Source organism: Lithobates pipiens, unplaced genomic scaffold (genome assembly GCF_037356315.1).
Source record: "Lithobates pipiens isolate NorthernLeopardFrog02 unplaced genomic scaffold, aLitPip1_a1.2 Scaffold_6, whole genome shotgun sequence".
Classification (NCBI taxonomy): Eukaryota; Metazoa; Chordata; class Amphibia; order Anura; family Ranidae; genus Lithobates; species Lithobates pipiens.
Window position 1 is genome coordinate 11,331,051 of NW_027507881.1, and position 21,413 is coordinate 11,352,463.

The following is a 21,413-nucleotide window of genomic DNA, read 5'->3' on the forward strand; positions in this document are numbered from 1 at the left end:
AGTAAACCCATCAGGGTTTACTTCCTGTTTAAAATGGGCTTGAGCGTGTTCGGATCGAACCCGCCAGGAAGCCGACACTGCACACCGCCAATCATCGGCAGCCTATGCATGGACAGCTTCCTGACGGGTTTGATCCGAACGCGCCCAAGCCCATCGCTAATTGCAAGGAAGCCAAGGGACGAAGATAAATATTGGGCTGAAAGGAAAACAAGCCGGATGCCATAGACTGGTATGTGTTTTATTTAGTTTTACATACAGAGACAAATGACCAAGGACTAGAAATATATATATATATATATATATATATATATACTTTATTATAATAATACTTTTATTCAGGTAGGGTGGAAGATCAGGGAAGGAGCACACAACATTGGATACACATGGAGAGTGAGCATAACAGGAAGTGGAGAACATTCTGGTTTCCATGGCGACGTTTCAAGCAACGCAGCCAGGAAGTAAATCTCTCTCATGTGACAGGACGCTCCGCCCACACCAAAGCCCCGGTCATATGATCTTGACGTCAGGCGGCCCGGTTGAGAGAGCGCCGCGGGCGGTGGAGGTGTGAGAGAAGTGGAGAGGAGCTCCGGAGCCTGGGAGGTAAAATGTGAGGGGAGCCGACTCCTGGGTGTATACAGTGTGACCTATAGATGTGAAGGGGGATGGGCTCATTTATATAAGGTGCCAGTAATGTGCGTATACTACACATGCTGCATTGTAAAAAGCAGCTTTTTTTTTTTTTTTTTTTTTTTTTTTTTTTTTTTTTTTTTTTATATAACTATATTGAACCTGATGCCACATTCCTTCTCTGCATATTGAGGCGCAGGATGGTGTAATGCACCAGGAATGTTCTCCACGTTCTATGTTTTTAGCGCCGCATTAGAAAGCGGATTGTTGTGTCGATGCAGCTTGACACCCAGTCTTGCCGCCCAGGTGCAGCTTGTCGCCCGCCGCCCAGGTGCAGCTTGTCTCCGCCGCCCGCCGCCCAGGTGCGTCCTGCAGCCCGCCGCCCAGGTGCGTCCTGCAGCCCGCCGCCAAGGTGCGGCTTGCCTCCGTCTCCTGCCGCCCAGTTGCAGCTTGTCGCCTGCCGCCCAGGTGCAGCTTGTCTCCGTCGCCTGCCGCCCAGGTGCTTCCCGCCGGCCAGGTGCGTCCTGCGTCCCGCCGGCCAGGTGCGTCCTGCGTCCCGCCGGCCAGGTGCGTCTTGCCTCCGTTGCCCGCCGCCCAGGTGCAGCTTGCCTCCGCCGCCCAGGTGCAGCTTGCCTCCGTCGCCCGCCGCCCAGGTGCAGCTTGCCTCCGTCGCCCGCCGGCCAGGTGCGTCTTGCCTCCGTCGCCCGCCGGCCAGGTGCGTCTTGCCTCCGCCGCCCAGGTGCAGCTTGCCTCCGTCGCCCGCCGCCCAGGTGCAGCTTGCCAATTGGATGCGTCTTGCCGCTGTCGCCTGCTGCCCAGGTGCAGCTTGCCAATGCCTGCCTCTATCCAGTGGTGTCTGAGCGGGTAAACGTGGGCGGGTCGTTGAGAGACGACGTAACTATCTCTCTGCTCGCCTGTGGCTGCAGCTCTGTCAAGAGCAGCCTTCGTGGCCCTGCTGTGGGGGTGCAACAGCGGTGATGTGAATTGGGCAGTGAGAGATTTTGTTATTTCTCTGCTGCCCCGCTGACAAACTGCAGCGAGCACTACGCGGGGCAGGGGGCGGAGGTCTGACCAATGGCTATAATATCGGTACATTTCTGAATAATAATATAAAAATAAATATAAATAATTGAATATCAGTCGATCACCTAGGCAAGGGTGAAGGGCTTCTGGGTCCCCTTTTCATCTGTAACCGCCACGTGGTGAACAGGCATTGTGTCATTGGTTACTAGGGTGCATGCGGCTGAGCTGTATTTCATCCATTGCAGCCAATGACACAGTTTAGCCCAGATACAAACCACATTTTTGTGTCATTGGTTGATGGGACCCTGGCAGCTGGGCTACACAGATTTATTGGTTGCTACACTGCAAGTAGCCAAGGTTTGCTAGGGGCATCTCTTCTCTCTCTTCTCTCTCTCCCCTCTCTCCCCTCTCTTCCCCTCTTTTTCTTTTTCATGGTGCGCCATATGAACCAGTGACAATGGCTAAGCGTCCTATCAGCCAATGCTATATGTCATTGGTTGCTAGGATGCTGGGCCATACCATGTCTTTGGTTGCTAGGGTGCAAGTAGCAGAGCTGTACATCACCATTCATTGTTACGGTGCACCAGTTCAACCAGTGACACTGTGTGGCCCAGCTACACCAGCATCCTTTAAGCCAAACTCATGGCTTGCTGGTGGCTGGGCTGCACAGTGTCATTGGGTGCTGGCAGCTGTGCAGCACGCTTGATTGTTGTTGTAGACAATAAAAACCACTGACGCAGTCTGGCCCAGCCATGGCCCAACCAGTGTCCTAGCAACCAATGATGTTATGTGTCGTTGGTTGCTAGGATGCGGGCAGCTCACCCACACAGCATCGCTGGTTGCTGAGTTGTCTAACATCGTTAGTTATTATGGTGCACAGTAGCAACCAATGACACTGTCTGGCCCAGCTCCCACCACTCATCCTTGCAACCAGTTTTGCTATGTGTCTTTGGTTGCTGGGATATTGGCAGCTGGCCCTACACAGCATCATTGGCTGCTAGGATGCATGCAGCAGGGCTGCACAGCATTGATTGAGTGCACAATAAGAACCAGTGAACCTCTTTATGTGTCATTGGTTGCTAGGATGCTGGCTGCTGTGCCACACAGCATCGTTGGTTGCTAGTGTGCAGGTAGCTGAGAAGTACAGCATCACTGATCCTAGCAGCCGAAGACACTATGTGTGATTGGTTGCTAGGACACCGTCCACTGGGCCACATGGTGTCATTGGTTGTTGTGGGGCATGCGTCTGAGCTGTGTAACATAATTGGTTGTTGCAAACTGATATTGCGGCCTGATTACTAGCATCTCAGGAACCAATGACCCTATAGGGTAGATTTCCTAAAACCGGAGCACCCAGAATCTGGTGCAAATTAGAATGATGGCCAATCAGCTTCTAACCTCAGCTTTTCAAATCTGGAAGGTGATTGATTTCACTAAGAGCCCATTCACACAGGGGCAACTCCTGATCCGACTTCAGGTCGCCCCAAGTCGCCTCAGGTCGCCTCAGGTCGGACAACATTTAAAAAGCAATGTAAGTGAATGAGAGCCGTCTTAATGCACACTACTGAAGTCGCTCCGACTTCAGAAAAGGTTCCTGTACTACTTCTATCCGACTTGTAGGCGACCGGTACCCATTGATTTCAATGGAGATTGCCTCCAAGTCGGATCTCCGTCTATACGGAGGCGACTTTGACAGAATTATTAGCTCTGAAGGGGGAACTCCACGGCAAATTTCTGAAAAAAAATTGGCGTGGGTTCCCCCTCCGAGAGCATACCAGGCCCTTAGGTCTGGTATGGATTCCAAGGGGAACCCCCTACGCCGAAAAAACGGCATGGGGGTCCCCCCCAGATCCACACCAGACCCTTATCCGAGCACGCTACCCGGCCGGCCAGGAAAGGGGGTGGGGACGAGCGGGCGGCCCCCCCCTCCTGAGCCGTACCAGGCCGCGTGCCCTCAACATGGGGGGGGTGCCTTGGGGGAGGGGGGGCGTGCGGCCCCCCCACCCCAAAGCACCTTGTCCCCATGTCGATGAGGACAAGGGCCTCTTCCCGACAACCCTGGCCGTTGGTTGTCGGGGTCTGCGGGCGGGGGGCTTATCGGAATCCGGGAGCCCCCTTTAATAAGGGGGCCCCCGGATACCGGCCCCCCACCCTATGTGAATGAGTATGGGGTACAATGTACCCCTACCCATTCACCTGTGGAAAAAAAGTACAAAAAAAAAAACACAACACAGGGAAAAAATATTTTATTGCACAGCTCCGGGGGTCTTCCGTCTTCGGGGGTCTTCTCGCCGGACACCTCCGCTATCTTCTTGTAGCTCTTTTACTAGCGGAGGAGTCCGGCTTTCTTCCTCCCCGCCGCCGGCCTCTTCTCCCGACTTTGGGGGTCTTGTCCCCCTCTTCGGTTCTTCTGCTGGGCCACCGCGCCTTCTTATAGCTCTTTTGCAGGCGGTGGCCCGGTCTTCTGCTGCTGCCGCCGCCCGTTCTTCTTCTTCTTCTTCTTCTTCCTTCGTCCTTCTTCCTTCTTCCTTCGTCCTTCGTCCTTCTTCTTCCTTCTTCTTCCTTCTTCTTCCTTCTTCTTCCTTCTTCTTCCTTCTTCTTCCTTCTTCTTCCTTCTTCTTCCTTCTTCTTCCTTCTTCTTCCTTCTTCTTCCTTCTTCTTCCTTCTTCTTCCTTCTTCTTCCTTCTTCTTCCTTCTTCTTCCTTCTTCTTCCTTCTTCTTCCTTCTTCTTCCTTCTTCCTCCTTCTTCCTCCTTCTTCCTCCTTCTTCTTCTTCCTCCTCCTTCTTCTTCTTCCTCCTCCTTCTTCTTCTTCTTCTTCTTCTTCTTCTTCTTCTTCCTCCTTCTTCTTCTTCCTCCTTCTTCTTCTTCCTCCTTCTTCTTCTTCTTCCTCCTTCTTCTTCTTCCTCCTTCTTCTTCTTCCTCCTTCTTCCTCCACAATGCCAGGGACGCGCTCCGCTGCCACTTATATAGGGACAATGGGGCGGTGTCACATGGGTTGATGTCACATGGTAAGGGGGCGGGGTCACCATGTGACACCGCCCCATTGTCCCTATATAAGTGGCAGCGGAGCGCGTCCCTGGCATTGTGGCCGGAGAGAGCGTCGTGTCAACATCTCCTGAAGAAGAAGAAGAAGAAGAAGAAGAAGAACGGGCGGCGGCGGCGGCAGCGGCAGCGGCAGCAGCAGAAGACGACCGGGCCACCGCCTGCAAAAGAGCTATAAGAAGGCGCGGTGGCCCGGCAGAAGAACCGAAGAGGGGGACAAGACCCCCGAAGTCGGGAGAAGAGGCCGGCGGCGGGGAGGAAGAAAGCCGGACTCCTCCGCTAGTAAAAGAGCTACAAGAAGATAGCGGAGGTGTCCGGCGAGAAGACCCCCGAAGACGGAAGACCCCCGGAGCTGTGCAATAAAATATTTTTTCCCTGTGTTGTGTTTTTTTTTTTTGTACTTTTTTTCCACAGGTGAATGGGTAGGGGTACATTGTACCCCATACTCATTCACATAGGGTGGGGGGCCGGTATCCGGGGGCCCCCTTATTAAAGGGGGCTCCCGGATTCCGATAAGCCCCCCGCCCGCAGACCCCGACAACCAACGGCCAGGGTTGTCGGGAAGAGGCCCTTGTCCTCATCGACATGGGGACAAGGTGCTTTGGGGTGGGGGGGCCGCACGCCCCCCCTCCCCCAAGGCACCCCCCCATGTTGAGGGCACGCGGCCTGGTACGGCTCAGGAGGGGGGGGGCCGCCCGCTCGTCCCCACCCCCTTTCCTGGCCGGCCGGGTAGCGTGCTCGGATAAGGGTCTGGTGTGGATCTGGGGGGGGACCCCCACGCCGTTTTTTCGGCGTAGGGGGTTCCCCTTGGAATCCATACCAGACCTAAGGGCCTGGTATGCTCTCGGAGGGGGGAACCCACGCCAAATTTTTTTCAGAAATTTGCCGTGGAGTTCCCCCTTGAGCTCATTCTCTGCTTGGCCTCGGCAAAAGTCGCCTGGCCTGGGGCGACTTGTAAGTCGTCCCAAGTCGGGCTTGAAGTCATCACAAGTCGTTTTGAAGTCGTCCCAAGTCGCGCTGTGATCTTAACTCAAGTTGTGTCCAAGTTGCCTGACTCAAGTCGCCTACAAGTTGTGTTGCCCCTGTGTGAATGGGCTCTAAAAGTGAGCCTGATTTTGCACTCTCAAGCTTTTAGTAAATAAACCCCTTATGTGTTGCTTGCTAGGCTGCAGACAGCTGGGCTGTACAGCATCATTGGTTGTTTTGATGCACCCTAGCAACCAGTATTGCTGTGTGTCATTAGTTGCTAGGATATTTTGCAGCTGGGTGCACAATAAGAACCAGTGAACCGCTTATGTGCCATTGGTTGCTAGGGTGCAAACAGTAGAGCCTTTATAGCATCATTGATTTTTATGGTGTACCTTAAAGTGGAAGTAAACTCCCCTATCGTTTTCAGCCAAGGAAGCTGCCATCTTTGCCTCTGTTTAATCTTCAACTGCTATGGTGCTGCACATGTGATTCGTTATGACACCAGCCATTGGATGGTTTGATAGTTTGGCTGAGAGCACAGCCAAAAAAGCATTCCCGTCATGCTTTTTTTTTTATTTTTATTTATTTTTTATTTTATTTTTTTACTTTTTTAAATCCATGGGTATACTTCAATTTTAACAACTGGTGATGCTGTCTGTCCTTAGGCACCACCATCATCCTAGCAGCCAATGATGCGTTGCCATTGGTTGCTAGGACGCAGGTATCTGAACCATATAGCATTATTGTTGTGGTGCATTCTGGAATTTTACTACATTGCTATGCAGTGGTGATGTATTAAACCCCGCACATGGGGGGGGTTTAAAAATAAATAAATATATATTTACATTATTTAGAGCTGCACGATTCTGGGCAAAATGAAAATCGCACATTTTTTTTTTTTTGCTTAGAAAAAAAAGATTACTATTCTTGTGACGTAAAATCTTTCACATTATCCAAAAAAAAAAAAAAAAAATATGGGCTAACTTTACTGGTTAGTGGTGGTGTGTTTTTTTATTTATCAATTTTTTATTTTTTTTGTAATTCATTAAAGTCCTTTTTTATAAAATAAAAAAAAAATTGCACTTGAAAGACCGCTGCGCAAATGCAGTGTGACATAAAGTATTGCAACAACCACCATTTTATTCTCTAAGGTGTCTACTAAAAAAATATATATATATATATATATATATATATATATATATATATATATATATATATATATATATATATATATATATATATATATATATATATATATATATATATATATATATATATATATATATATATATATAATATTGCCCAGTCTTTCTCTTTCTTTTGATGGCTGTGGCTTCAAAAGAGCAGATAATTCTTTGCATAGAAAGAATTGTGAAACACTCTAGTCAAGATCGCGATAACGATTCTTGATGATTTATAGATTTTTATCCACCCTGGATTCTTTTCAGTAAAGAAACATCCCCTTATACACAGTGGGGTGGTCACCTGTATAAAGCGACTCTCACTCCTCCTGTCTCCTCACCCCTCACTCCTGTCTGGTGAACCTTCTTGCCTATTCTTCGTTTGGAATCTTATCCCTTTAACCCTCCATTGTCTTTTTCTGTAATTGTCAATAACAATGAGCTAAGGTTTGATCCCCAAACCCGCAGGAAGCTGTCGCATGATGGTGAGCCAGCAGCCCAATTGGCTTTGGTCAGGGAATGCCCTACCTTGCAGCTACACATAACAAATGGTCAGGGATGCCGGTGACATCATTGACCTAATATGGCCACGTTTGGACAATGTCATTGCCTAAAGATGGTTAATTGGCCATATTAGGTCTAGAATACCACTAAATACCACCCTCTGATCATTCATGTTTGTAGATCATTTGCCTCAATGTCTTGTCAAAAATCGACTGCAATCCATTGAAACATCAGAAAACATCAACTCCTTGACACACATCCCTGCTATATTGAACGTGGCGTGGTTGCTGGTGCTAGAATGGCTGGTCTGAGTATTTCAAAAACTGCTGTTCTACTGGGATTTTCACACACAACCATCTTTCGGGTTTACAGAGAATGTTCAGAAGAAGAGAAAATATCCAGTGTGTGGCAGAAAATGCCTTGTTGAGGTCAGAGGAGAATGGGCAGACTGGTTCCGGATGATAGAAAGGCAAGAGTAACTCAAATAACCACTTTTTACATCCTAGGTATGCAGAATACCATCTCTGAATGCACAACGCATCAGCCCTTGAAGCAGATGGGCTACAGCAGCAGAAGACATCACCGGGTGCCACTCCTGTCAATTGAGAACAGGAAGTTGAGGCTACAATTGGCACAGGATCACCAAAATTGGACAATAGAAGATTGGAAAAACGTTGCCTGGTCTGATAAATCTGGAATTTTTAGCTGTGACATTCAGATGGTCAGGTCAGAACTTGGTGTAAACATGAAAGCATGGCTCCATCCTGCCTTGTATCACTGGTTCAGGCTGGTGGTGGGGGTGTAATGGTGTGGGGGGGGGGGGATATTTTCTTGGCACACTTTGGGCCCCTTAGAACCTACCATTTAAGCTTGGCTTAAACACCACAACCTGCTTAAGTATTGTTGCTGACCATGTCCATCCCTTTATGACTACAGTGTCCCCATCTTTTGTTGGCTCCTTCCAGCAGGATAATGCACCATGTCACAAAGCTCCAATCATCTCACCACTGGACAATGAGGTCCCTGTCCTCCAATGGCCTCCACACTCACCACATCTCATCCAATAGAGATCCTTTGGGATGTGGTGGAACAGGAGATTCCCATCATGGATGTGCAGCTGACAAATCTGCAGCAACTGTGTGATGCTATCATGTCACTCTGGAGCAAAACCTCTGAGGAATGTTTCCAACACCTTGTGCAATCTATGCCACCGAGAATGAAGGCAAAAGGGGGTCCAACCCGCTACTAGCAAGATGTTCTTAGAAGTGTTAATAGTTTATTTTTATCAATTAACATCGTGGAAAACAAATCAACAGAAGAGAAATCCAAATCCAATATTTGGTGTGACCGCCCTTTGCCTTCAAACCAGCATCAGTTCTTCTGGGTAGACTTGCACACAGTTTTTCACCAAACTCGGCAGGTAGGTTGTTCTAACCTTGGAGAACTAAGCACAGATCTTCTGTGGATGTCAGCTCCCTCAAATCCTTCTGTCTCGTCATCCCAGACGGGCTCCATGATGGTAAGATCAGGGCTCTGTGGGGACCAAGCCATAACTTTCCAGGACTTCTTGTTCTTCACACTGAAGATGGCTCATGATAATATTGGCTGTATGTTTGGGGTGGTTGTTCTGCTGCAGAATAAATTTGGGGCCGATCACACGCCTCCCTGATGGTATGGCATGATGGATAAATATCTGCCTGTATTTCTCAGCATTGAGGACACCATTGATCCTGACCAAATCTCTAACTCCATTTGCAGAAATGCAGCCCCAGACTTGCAAGGAACCTCCACCATGCTTCACAGTTGGCTGCAGACGCTCATTATTGTACCGCTGTCTAGCCCTTCCCCCAACAAACTGCCTCCTACTACAGACAAATATTTCACATTTGGACTCTTACGTTCAGAGCACCTGCTGCCATTTTTCTGCACATCAGTTCCTGTGTTTTCCAGCGTAGTTGAGTCTCTGAGCCTTGTTTCCAGATTCTTTGCATGAAATCCTACCGCCTGGGGTTTCCTATGTTTTCTTCCTAGAGTTTGGAGACACCAAGTCGCTATGCCCTGTGAGTAGGCACTGCTTTGTCACACTTTTAACAGAGCCTGCCTTCTGACCTACAGAGGTGCTGAGAGGAGGAGTGTCAGGAGGTGGAGTCAGCACAAGAGTCGCTGCTTGCAGGTAGCAAGGTACTATGGGATATGTAGTCCTTAGAAATGGGAAGCTCCATAGCATGCTGGGAATCCAGAAAGTTGTGGAAAGAGATGGCCAGTAGACAGGCAGCACTCCCAACATGAAGGGCAACTTTTCAAGGAAGTGTATACTGGATTGTCAAATATAACGATTGTATTATTACAATGCCGTTTTGTTATATAATGAAAGGGTGTGCTGTGACCAGAGATCTCAGTTTAACTGCTCATTTTGTGACCGCTTGATAAGTGCTGGAACCCCTTGTGTTGTAGCAATGTGCTTTTTGTACATTTTATCACTTCTGCATTTAAGTTCCTGTTGTGACCATAGTAGGCTGCCATCTGTGCTGATTCTTGCTTTACATATGCAGCTCTTTATTCAATACGTTTAAAAAAAAAAAAAAAAAAAAAAATGTTAAGGCCTGGTCAGCAAGTGCATAAGAAAAATAAAAAAAAAATACTTTAGTTATATAAAAGATACAACCACAAGGCAGAATTTCAATATTTTTTTTTTATATTCTTTGAATAATATGTTAAAAAAAAAAAATAAAAAAAAAAAAATATTATTAACATATTATTATTCAAAGAATATAAAAAAAAATATTGAAATTCTGCCTTGTGGTTGTATCTTTTATATAACTAAAGTATTTTTTTTTTATTTTTCTTATGCACTTGCTGACCAGGCCTTATCTAACTTTTTTTTTAATTTTTTTTTTAAGTTTAACCACTTCAGCCCTGGAAGGATTTTCCCCCTTAATGACCAGGCAATTTTCTGCGATGCACCACTTTAACTGACAATTGCGTGGTCGTGCGACGTTGTACCCAAACATAATTGACTTTTTTTTTTTTTTTTTATCCCCTACAAATGGCTTTCTTTTGGTGGTATTTGATCACCTCTGCGTCTCGTATTTCTTTGCCCTAATAAACAAAAAATGCGACAGTTTCGAAAAAATAAAAAATATTTGTTTACTTTTTCTATAACATCCCCCAAAAATGTTGTTAAAAAGTCTCTCCGTTTAGGTCAGTGTGTGTGTGTGTGTGTGTGTGTATGTGTGTGTATATGTATATGTGTGTATATATATATATATATATATATATATATATATATATATATGTATATATGTGTATGTGTGTATATATATATATATATATATATATATATATATATATATATATATATATATATATATATATATATATATATATATATATATATATATATATATATATATACTATAAGCATATATTGATTGCTTTGTGCAAAGGTTATAGTGTCTACAAAATTGGGGATAGATTTATGGCATTTTTGTTATACTTCCCCTTGTGGTGACGATCAAGGGGTTAAATCTGTGTCCTAAGGAGTGATTGTAAATGTGGGGGTTGGGACTGCCTGGAGGAGACCGATCATTTTTCATACTTGGTATTAATAACAGATCAGTCTCCTCTCCTCACAGAACGGAGATCTGTCATTGTTTACCTTGACAGATCTCCATTCTGTCTCTGAGGAGCGATTACAGGCGTGTGGCGGACATCGCGGCCGCCAGGCAGGCACACTGGCTCTATCGATGCGGGTGCCCCCTATAAGTTTTAAAGCAGCCGATGTATAGCTATGGCGTTTTGCCCAGGAGAGCCAACCTGCCGCAATATAACTGACGGTTGGTCCTCTAGTGGTTTAAAGGGGTTGTAAACCTCACGGTTGTTCACCTTAACCATTTAGTGATTGTAAAGACTCACTCACTTTTTATTTATATTTTTTTAAATCACAAACCTATCATACTTTCCTCCACTGTGCAGCTCGTTTTGCACAGAGTAGCCCCGAACCTCCTCTTCTGGGGTCCCCCAGCGGCTCCTCCCCACATCAGATAACCCCCTAGGAGAAGCCATCTCTCGTGGGGGTTGGGTTACCTTGCAGGAGCGCTCCCCAGTCCAGCCCCTTGCGTCATGTGATTGAACGCAGCGGGAGCCAATGGCTATCAATCTATCCAGTCAAGAGCTGGGACACCATGGAGAGAGGCGATTGGGGGGGGGGCAGTCACTGCCAGCTGTTTCACCTTAATGTACAGTGCCTTGCGAAAGTATTCAGCCCCCTTGAACTTTTCAACCTTTTGCCACATTTCAGGCTTCAAACATAAAGATATAAAATTTTAATTTTTTCTCAAGAATCACCAACAAGTGGGACACAATTGTGAAGTGGAACGAAATCTATTGGATATTTTAAACTTTTTTTAGCAAATAAAAAACTGAAAAGTGGTGCGTGCAAAATTATTCGGCCCCTTTACTTTCAGTGCAGCAAACTCACTCCAGAAGTTCAGCGAGGATCTCTGAATGATCCAATGTTGTCCTAAATGACTGATGGTGATAAATAGAATCCACCTGTGTGTAATCAAGTCTCTGTATAAATGCACCTGCTCTGTGATAGTCTCGGGGTTCTGTTGAAAGCGCAGAGAGCATCATGAAGACCAAGGAACACACCAGGCAGGTCCGTAATACTGTTGTGGAGAAGTTTAAATCCGGATTTGGATACAAAAAGATTTCCCAAGCTTTAAACATCCCAAGGAGCACTGTGCAAGCGATCATTTTGAAATGGAAGGAGTATCGGACCACTGCAAATCTACCAAGACCTGGCCGTCCCTCTAAACTTTCAGCTCAGACAAGGAGAAGACTGATCAGAGATGCAGCCAAGAGGCCCATGATCACTCTGGATGAACTGCAGAGAACTACAGCTGAGGTGGGAGAGTCTGTCCATAGGACAACAATCAGTCGTACACTGCACAAATCTGGCCTTTATGGAAGAGTGGCAAGAAGAAAGACATTTCTCAAAGATATCCATAAAAAGTCTCGTCTAAAGTTTGCCACAAGTCACCTGGGAGACACACCAAACATGTGGAAGAAGGTGCTCTGGTCAGATGAAACCAAAATCCAACTTTTTGCCCACAATGCAAAACGATATGTTTGGCGTAAAAGCAACACAGCTCATCACCATCAACACACCATCCCCACTGTCACACATGGTGGTGGCAGCATCATGGTTTGGGCCTGCTTTTCTTCAGCAGGGACAGTGAAGATGGTTAAAATTGAGGGGAAGATGGATGCAGCCAAATACAGGACCAATCTGGATGAAAACCTGTTGGAGTCTGCAAAAGACCTGAAACTGGGACGAAGATTTATCTTCCAACAAGACAATGATCCCAAACATACAGCAAAATCTACAAAGGAATGGTTCACAAATAAACATATCCAGGTGTTAGAATGGCCAAGTCAAAGTCCAGACCTGAATCCAATCGAGAATCTGTGGAAAGAGCTGAAAACTGCTGTTCACAAACGCTCTCCATCCAACCTCACTGAGCTCGAGCTGTTTTGCAAGGAAGAATGGGCAAGAATTTCAGTCTCTCGATGTGCAAAACTGATAGAGACATACCCCAAGCGACTTGCAGCTGTAATCGCAGCAAAAGGTGGCTCTACAAAGTATTAACGCAAGGGGGCCGAATCATTTTGCACGCCCCACTTTTCATTTTTTTTATTCGTTAAAAAAGTTTCAAAAATCCAATAGATTTCGTTCCACTTCACAATTGTGTCCCACTTGTTGGTGATTCTTCACAAAAAATAAAAATGTTATATCTTTATGTTTGAAGCCTGAAATGTGGCAAAAGGTTGAAAAGTTCAAGGGGGCCGAATACTTTCGCAAGGCACTGTATGTTATTTATTAAGGTGAAAACACAAGGGTTTTAAGGACTGAGCCTCTTTCTGAGATTTGTTGTTTTAAATTTATTTTTTTATTTTTTCATAGCTGACATTTAAAAAAAATTCTACAGGTTGCATCTTTTGAGTTACAGAGGAGGTCTAGCACCGGAATTACGTTTTTTGATGACGCTTCCACCCTGCAATGGTATGGAGCTGGGTGGGGGACATGTTCCCCTCACTCAGCTCCATGCCACATGGGGAGAAGGGTCCGAACGCCTCCGCCACTCCCGGTGGCTCTGGTGACGGGAGGGGGCCCTCTCCTGCCACCGATAAAAGTGATCTTGGGGCACTTTTATCTGAAACCGGAACGCTCACTGAAGAAGAGGATATCAGGGTTATGGTATTGTGTGTGTGTGTATATATCATTGTGAGCCGGTCCGGCAGTGCTTAATGCAGCTGCTGTCTCAGGATTGATAACAGCAGTCCTGCTGTCTGTGTCAATAGATGCAGCAGCAGGACTAGGGAGTGCACCTGCACAATTGCGGCCCTCCATGGAAAAGGAGGATTGGGGCCACTCTGTGCAAAAGCCTTGTACAGTGGCAGTAAGTATAACGTGTGTGTGTGTGTGTGTTTTGTTTTTTATTTTTTATTTTTTTTTTATTAACAAAGCTTTTACAATCACTTTAAGGGCTGGTTCACACCACAAAAACGCACTCCTCCAGATCGTTTCCGGATGCGTTTCTGCATGCATGTTTTTGATGCGTTTCAGAGCAGGAGAAATGCAGTAAGCTTTCCCTTTTTTTTTTTTTTTTTTTTTTTTTTTTTTTCCTTTTCCCTGGAAGTGACTGCACTGGTGTGTACTTTGCCATTGGAAACCATATAACCTAGTTTCCATGCATTTTTGATGCAGAAAAAAAACGCACTCGACTGTGCACAGCAGTCTTTCAAATGCTATTTATTTTTATTTATTACAGGGGATGTAAACCTCCCTTGTAAAAGAAATAAGCTTGACCGGTCCACTTTGAGAGACCTTTACCACTTGACCACTGGGCACTTAAACCCCCTTCCTAACCAGGCCAATTTTCAGCTTTCTTTGCTCACACTTTGAATGACAATCACTCAGTCATGCAACACTGTATCCATATGAATTTTTGTCCTTTTTATTTTTTTTTCCTACAAATGGAGCTTTCTTTTGGTGGTATTTAATGAGTGTTTGTTTGTGTGTGTGTTTTGTGTGTTTTTTAATTTTTTTTATTTATTTTTATTTTTTTTTGCCTACTATAACAGGGGTTGACAAATTTGCTTGGAATCTAGGAGCCAGCTAAAAAAGTTAGGAGCCAGGTCCGTGACGGCGATCTGGACCTGTCCCTGGCCTGACATGGAGACGAGTGAGGGGAAGATAGCCCCCAGCCCCTCACCTGTCTCCAAGTCATTGCCCATAGCTCTTAGAGGGACATTTTATTTATTTTTTTCAAATGACAAATTTTTTTTAAATTGCATTTTAGTGTAAATATGAGATGTGAGGTCTCTCTGACCCCAGATCTCATATACAAGAGGACCTGTCGTGCTTTTTTTTCTATTACAAGGGATTTTTACATTCCTTGTAATAGGAATAAAAGTGACACACTTTTTTTTTTTTTTTTTTTTTTTTTTTTAAAGAACAGTGAAAAAAATAAAAGTTAAAATAAAAATATTTTAAACGCGCCCTGTCCCGCCAAGCTTGCGTGCAGAAGCGAACGCATATATGAAAGCGGTGTTCAAATCACACATGTGAGGTATCGCTGCGATCGGTAGAGTGAGAGCAATAATTCTAGCCCCAGACCTCCTCTGTAACTTAAAAAGTGCAACCTGTAGAATTTTTTAAATGTCGCCTATGGAGATATTAAAGGGTAAAAGTTTGTCGCCATTCCATGAGCGGGCGCAATTTTGAAGCATGACATGTTTGGTATCGATTTACTCGACGCAACATTATCTTTCACAATATTAAAAAAAATTGGGCTAACTTTACTGTTGTCTTATTTTTTTTTTTTTTTTTTTTTATTAAATACATTTTCCCCAAAAAAGTGCGCTTGTAAGTCCGCTGTGCAAATACGGTGTGACAGACAGTATTGCAACGACCACCATTTTATTCTTTAGGGTGTTAGAATAAAATATATATATAATTTTTAGGGGTTCTGAGTAAAGGGAAGGAAGATAGGCTGGCAGGCATGGAAAATTAGCATTGCTGGTTGTAATTCCAACGGCCACCACAAGAGGGCGCCAGATTCCAGAAGGAACCATAGGATCGTAGAAGGCCTCAAAGCCGGGGGCTAAATTACCGGCCGCCGGCGGCGCGGCCCGACGCAATCGCGCCGGGGGGTCCGCGGAGACAGCATACCCCCAGCTGTGCTGCCCCAGGCGCCAGTTCGCTAATTCTAGTGGCAAATGCGACCTGGCGCCCGGGTTTTGTCGAGCCCTGTACTATAAAGAAAACATTTTTGTAAAAAATTATAAAATGTGGCAGATAATTTTTCTTTATAAATCTTGGCCAAAATTTATACTGCTACATATCTTTGGTAAAAATAACCCAAATAAATGGGGGGGGGGCTGCTATGCTTTAGGATGCGCCCCCACCACCCCAAAGCTGCTTGTCCCCATGTTAAGGGTCTCTTCCTGACAACCCTGGCCGTTGATTGTTGGGGTCTGCATGCTTATTGTCACCTGGATGCCCCTTTTTAACAAGGGGGGGTGCAGATCCCGGCCCCCCACCCTATGTAAATGAGCATGGGGCACATGGTACCCCTACCCATTCACCTGGAAAAAGTGTAAAAAATAAAACACAGCACACAGGGTGTTTAAAGTAATTTATTAGTGCAGCTCAGGCGTCTCTCCCAACTTATTCTCCCCTTTCCGGAATTTCTGCTTCCTCAGCTGTAGTCTTCTGCCTCTGTCGGTTCTTATACCCTCTCTGGGTCTTCTCCGGTTCTTCTGCCTCTGCTGGGTCTTGTCCGCTGTCTTCTCCCTCTGTTGTTCTTCCGATGTTGACTCAATGCTCTCTCCCGCTCTAATGCTCGGTGTGTGGTGTGCCCCTACTTCTTATATTTGCATGGGGCGGGGTTTACCGGGTGATGTCATCCGGAGGCCCCATCTTTTATGACACTGCCTGGTGCATGATGGGGTGGTGACATCATAAGGGGTGGGTCTCCAGTGACCCTGCCCCATGCCAATATAAATAGGGGCACACCATGCACCCAGCATTAGAGCAGGAGAGCGTTGAGTCAACATCAAAGAACAGAGAGAGAAGAACCGGAGAGGGCTAGAAGACATCAGTGAAGAAGACCCGGAGAGGGGAGCAGAACTGGCAGAGGCGAAGACGTCAGAGGAGGAGGCAGATAAGCCGGAAAAGAGATCGGTAGAGACTACAGTGCTGTTTAATAAATTGCTTTAAAAACATGTGTAATGTGTTTATTTTTGACCCTTTTTTTTTTTTTTTGCTCAAATCGCCTTTTAGGACAACCCTGGAGAGCGCAGGAACAACCTGCCGCCTTTTTAAATCCCTCCCCTTCCACCATGGCTTCAGTTATTGTGTTTCCTCCGCCATGGTGAAAGCACTTGCGGGAACCATGGGGGGGCTGCGCTCTCTCCAGGGTGGAGGGGAAAAGCCTGACCTCTGAGCTGTTTTTTTTGCGTTAGCTGCTGGCTGTGCAGTTTGTATTGCAACCATCCCAGCCCCCTCCCGACACGTACATACGGTGCTCTGGAGCCCCCAGCCTTTTCCCAGCTCAGGGGAACAGTGGCCGGCAGGAGGTCGAGGTGTCCGAACACCCGGAGGGCTGTATGCGCTTAGCCACATTGTTGTTTCCTTGGCGGGCGGTGACACGGCTTCCTTCCTGTGCGGGCGGGGCGGCGATCGGTTCCGGTTGCCTGGAACGCGGAGGCCAGGGGGGGCGGGTCCATAGACCGGTGTTTCCGCTTTCGGCCAGCGAATGACGCTGGACCCGGGAAGTTTAAAAAGTAGCTGTTTCTTCTCAGTCCCCCTCTGTGCTCTCTGCAAAATGGAGGAGAGGTTTGCAGCGACGGTGGAAGCAGGCATCGGTCAGGCCCAGGTAAGAGGGGCACAGCGGTGCCTTACATTCTTCTTCGTATGGGCTGTATTTTTTTCTGTCTTGTTTCCTCTCTGTAGGTAGCCTGCTACTACAGGATCAGTGGTTACTTCTCTTGGACCCTCTTGTCTGTTGGTGGTGGTTTTGCGGTTCTGGCATAGCACTGGGCGTCTCTGTTTCTGTCTGACTGGTGGTGGCTTATGTGTTAATAGCACCATTAGTAGGGGTTGCTGTTTGCAGTAGCGGTGAGATGCCACCCTTCTCGTTCCAGGAAAATGTCTTGGTAAAGGTGAAATGTTCAAACCTGCCAGGTCAGAAAAAGTGCCCCTCATGCAAGAATCCGCTTAGAGAATTGTGGCAAAAAGCCTTATGCAGATCGTGCATTAAAGACCTGGTTGAAGAGGAAACCTCCTAATATAAGGACTTATTTTCTTCAGTCTGTGAAATTAGCAATTTCATTGAGTTCTGTCAAGACGCTGCTGGTTCAGAACCCAGCAGGCCAGGGCGATGACCAGCAACCACCATCCAGTCCCAGGGCATCTACCTCCTAAACCAGTGGAGGTTATCGATTCAGAGGACGAGGGGGCAAACACTCTTCCTTCCCTCAGGATTTCAGAGGATGACAGCCGTAGCTCTAGGTACAAACTGTCCTTAGAAGAGGTGGACGACCTTTTGAAAGCAATCTACACGACTCTGGATATTCGAGAAGAGAAGAGAGGGTGCCTCATCTGCAGTCCCAGTGCGAAAGCCCTGGAGTGTTGCGCTGGCAGGACATCAAAAAAATCCTGCAAGGAGCTTCTTTTAGATCGTGCCCCTGCCCATTGAATTCAATGGGTAGCGATTCGGCTGCTAGCGAGGGTTAAAAGCGCCTCTAAAACGATGGTAAAGCTCCATTAAAGCTAGTGTTGCTTTACTGCCGACACCCCCTCGCTTTTAATGTGAACGGTCTCTAACTTAAACAAGAACGCCATCTCTGAAAACACTTTACATTGTTTGGGCCAAGTTGACCAAAGTGAACGATGTCCCTCGCCAACCTGTGAGGTCGCTAGATGTGCAGTATAAATTTTATGTAGCTGCGGCCACATACAGCATACCGCGCTGTGTTCCGGGTGCGATCCTAGACTGTCGTAACCGGAACACAGATCAGTCTACAGTTGCAGCACTCAGCCACTCACAGCAGGCGACGTATTCTATCAATGAATACAAAGCTTCCTCTGATTGGCTGAGTCGGAGAGGCGGGCTGATGTCACAACCTCTGAGTACGCTTTGTATTCATTAATGGAATTCATCGCTTGCTCTGAGTGACTGAGCGCTGCTGTCAACTGATCTGTATTGTGGGTATGAGAGAGGAAGTCTCGGCTCGCTCCCGGAACAGTGCAGTATGCTGTATGTGGCCGCAGCTACATAGCGTTTTTATACCGTACATCTAGCGACCTTGCATTTTGGTAAAGGATAACGTTCATTTGGACTAGCTTGGACCAAACAAACTATTTAAAGTGTTTTTGAAAGATGGAGTACTTCTTTCTCAATTGTCAATTTGAGCCAAGCTACCCCAACCAAATTATTTCCATTACAGAAGGATGTGGCGTGTGCGTGTGCGTGTGTGCGTGTGCGTGTGTGCGTGTGTGTGCGTGTGTGTGTGTGTGTGTGTGTGTGTGTGTGTGTGTGTGTGCGCGCCGTAATGTACTATAGTAGTATTGGCTGCATGCAGTATTGCAGCACAGTGTTCAGTGTCCCCCTCCTCTTTTTGTAAGAGATCACATTCCCACTGTTCTCAGCTGCATAAGAGCTGGGGTAGGAGAAACTGCAGTACACCGATCGATCTGCCCAGTGAATGGCTGTGGGGGAAGGGGGGGGGGGTGTATGGACAAACGTGATCATTGATTCCTGATCTTATCAGGAATAGGAAATGTTGGCTTTAACTTTGAGAACTTTAATACATATTTAGCAGCAAAGGTGGATAAAACTCAATTTCCACAAACTACAATGTAACAATTTTTGTTTGAACTTTTGATCTACGTTATCGTTTGTAATTAGTGAGCTTTGTTATCCCTCTGGCTCACATGCCTTGTTAGTCAGATAAGAGATGTAAGCAGGATATAGCAGACAGGCCGCCTTTGTGTGATTGCAGAATGTGCTTCTCCTGATCCTGACTCATCACATGTCGTCTCTCCACCCCACAGATCTGTCGGTTTCTTCTTTTTTTTTTTTCCTCCACCATGGGAGCCATCAAAATCTCCCCGGACTACAACTGGTTTCGGAGCACGGTCCCACTAAAGAAGGTATGTAAAGTACATCTCCATGTTCATTACTTTTTTTTTTTCCTTGCTTCGTAGGTTTAAACATAGATATGTGCTAAAATGAATTGGTGTTAATATCCCATGTTACTTTTGTATATCTATATTTCTAGACTGCTTACAGCCGTTCTGCAGAATTCAGTGTTAAATTGATTTAGACATTTAGGCTCATGAATTCCACATTAACCACTTCTGGACCAGGCCTATTATTCTGACATTTGTTGTTTTTACAAGTTAAAAATCAGTATTTATTTTTTCTTTTTTTGCTAGAAAATTACTTGGAGCACCCAAACGCTTTATATATTTTTTGTTCTGCAAAGACTCTGGAGAATAAAATGGCGGTCATTGCAATATTTTGTTGCACGGTATTTGCGCAGCTGTCTGTCAAACTCATTTTTTTGGGGAAAAAAATAAATGCACTGCACTGAATTAAAAAAAAACAAAAAACGAAAAAAAAACAGTCAGCCCAATTTTTTGTATATTGTGAAAGATGATTTTACACCGAGTAAATGGATGCCTAACATGTTATGGTTTAAAATTGTGCACAGTTGCGGGAATGGCGACAAACGACTGTACTTGAAAATCTCCATAACATTTTAATATATTTTTTTTTTTTTAATATTGTGTGGGCAAGTCCATTCATTTCAAAAGTCCGGCGGACCCCCGCCATAGTCCGGCGGATTGTCCGTCTCCGGTCACGTGTGGGCAAGTCCACTTGTTCGGAAAGTCCGGTGGACCTCCACTGCAAAGTCCGGCGGTTTGTCCGCTGGATAGTCTGATCGTGTGTATGCGGCATTAGTGTCTGATTGTCCACTACAATATCTCAGTCCCGCTATAAGTCACTGATCGCCGCCATTACTAGTATAAAAATATCCCATAGCTTTGTAAAAAGGGGAAAGAGGTGATCAAATGCCACCAAAAAAATCTCTATTTGTGGGGGGAAAAAACAAGACATGACATTTGATTTGGGAACAGCGTTGCATGATTGTGCAATTGTCAGTTAAAGTAACTCTGTGCTGTATCGCAAATAAGGGGCTAGTCATGAAGAGGGGGGGGTAAGTCTTCCAGAGGTCAAGTGGTTAAGCTGACAATTAGGGGTGCACCGAATGGGTTTTTTGGTGCCGAAACCGATACCGAAAATGAAAAATACACTAGGCCGAAAACCGATACCGAAACAGCACTGATACCGAAAATGACTGTTTTTAAAAAATATTTTCATACAGCAGATGGTCAGAGACTGCAGGCATGGTACAGGAGATGGTCAGAGACTGGGGACATATTACAGGAGCTGGTCAGAGACTGCAGGCATGGTACAGGAGCTGGACAGAGACTGCAGGCATGGTACAGGAGCTGGACAGAGACTGCAGGCATGGTACAGGAGCTGGTCAGAGACTGCAGGCATGGTACAGGAGCTGGTCAGAGACTGCAGGCATGGTACAGGAGCTGGTCAGAGACTGCAGGCATGGTACAGGAGCTGGTCAGAGACTGCAGGCATGGTACAGGAGCTGGTCAGAGACTGCAGGCATGGTACAGGAGCTGGACAGAGACTGCAGGCATGGTACAGGAGCTGGTCAGAGACTGCAGGCATGGTACAGGAGCTGGACAGAGACTGCAGGCATGGTACAGGAGCTGGTCAGAGACTGCAGGCATGGTACAGGAGATCAAAGCAGCCTCACCAGTTCCCCTCAGATGCAGCCTGCCTGATAAAAATACATGCACAGTGTTTTCCATGTATTCCAATGGCTTTAGTTCACACCAAGCAGTCAGTTTCCGGTGCGGAAACTGACTGCATGGTGTGAACTAGAGCCATTGGAATACATGGAAA

At 46.1% G+C, this 21,413-nt stretch overlaps 1 protein-coding gene across 1 annotated transcript in view; it reads left to right on the top strand.

Annotated features, from left to right (window-relative positions):
• The first annotated feature begins 503 nt into the window (after window positions 1-503).
• LOC143958252 (maspardin-like) overlaps window positions 504-21,413 on the top strand; it is a 50,000-nt gene continuing 29,090 nt past the window's right edge. The window contains exons 1-2 of the mRNA XM_077467770.1: window positions 504-600; window positions 19,475-19,573. Coding sequence (XP_077323896.1) covers window positions 19,511-19,573 — 63 coding nt within the window. The 5' untranslated portion in view covers window positions 504-600; window positions 19,475-19,510. The remainder of the gene's footprint in view (window positions 601-19,474; window positions 19,574-21,413) is intronic.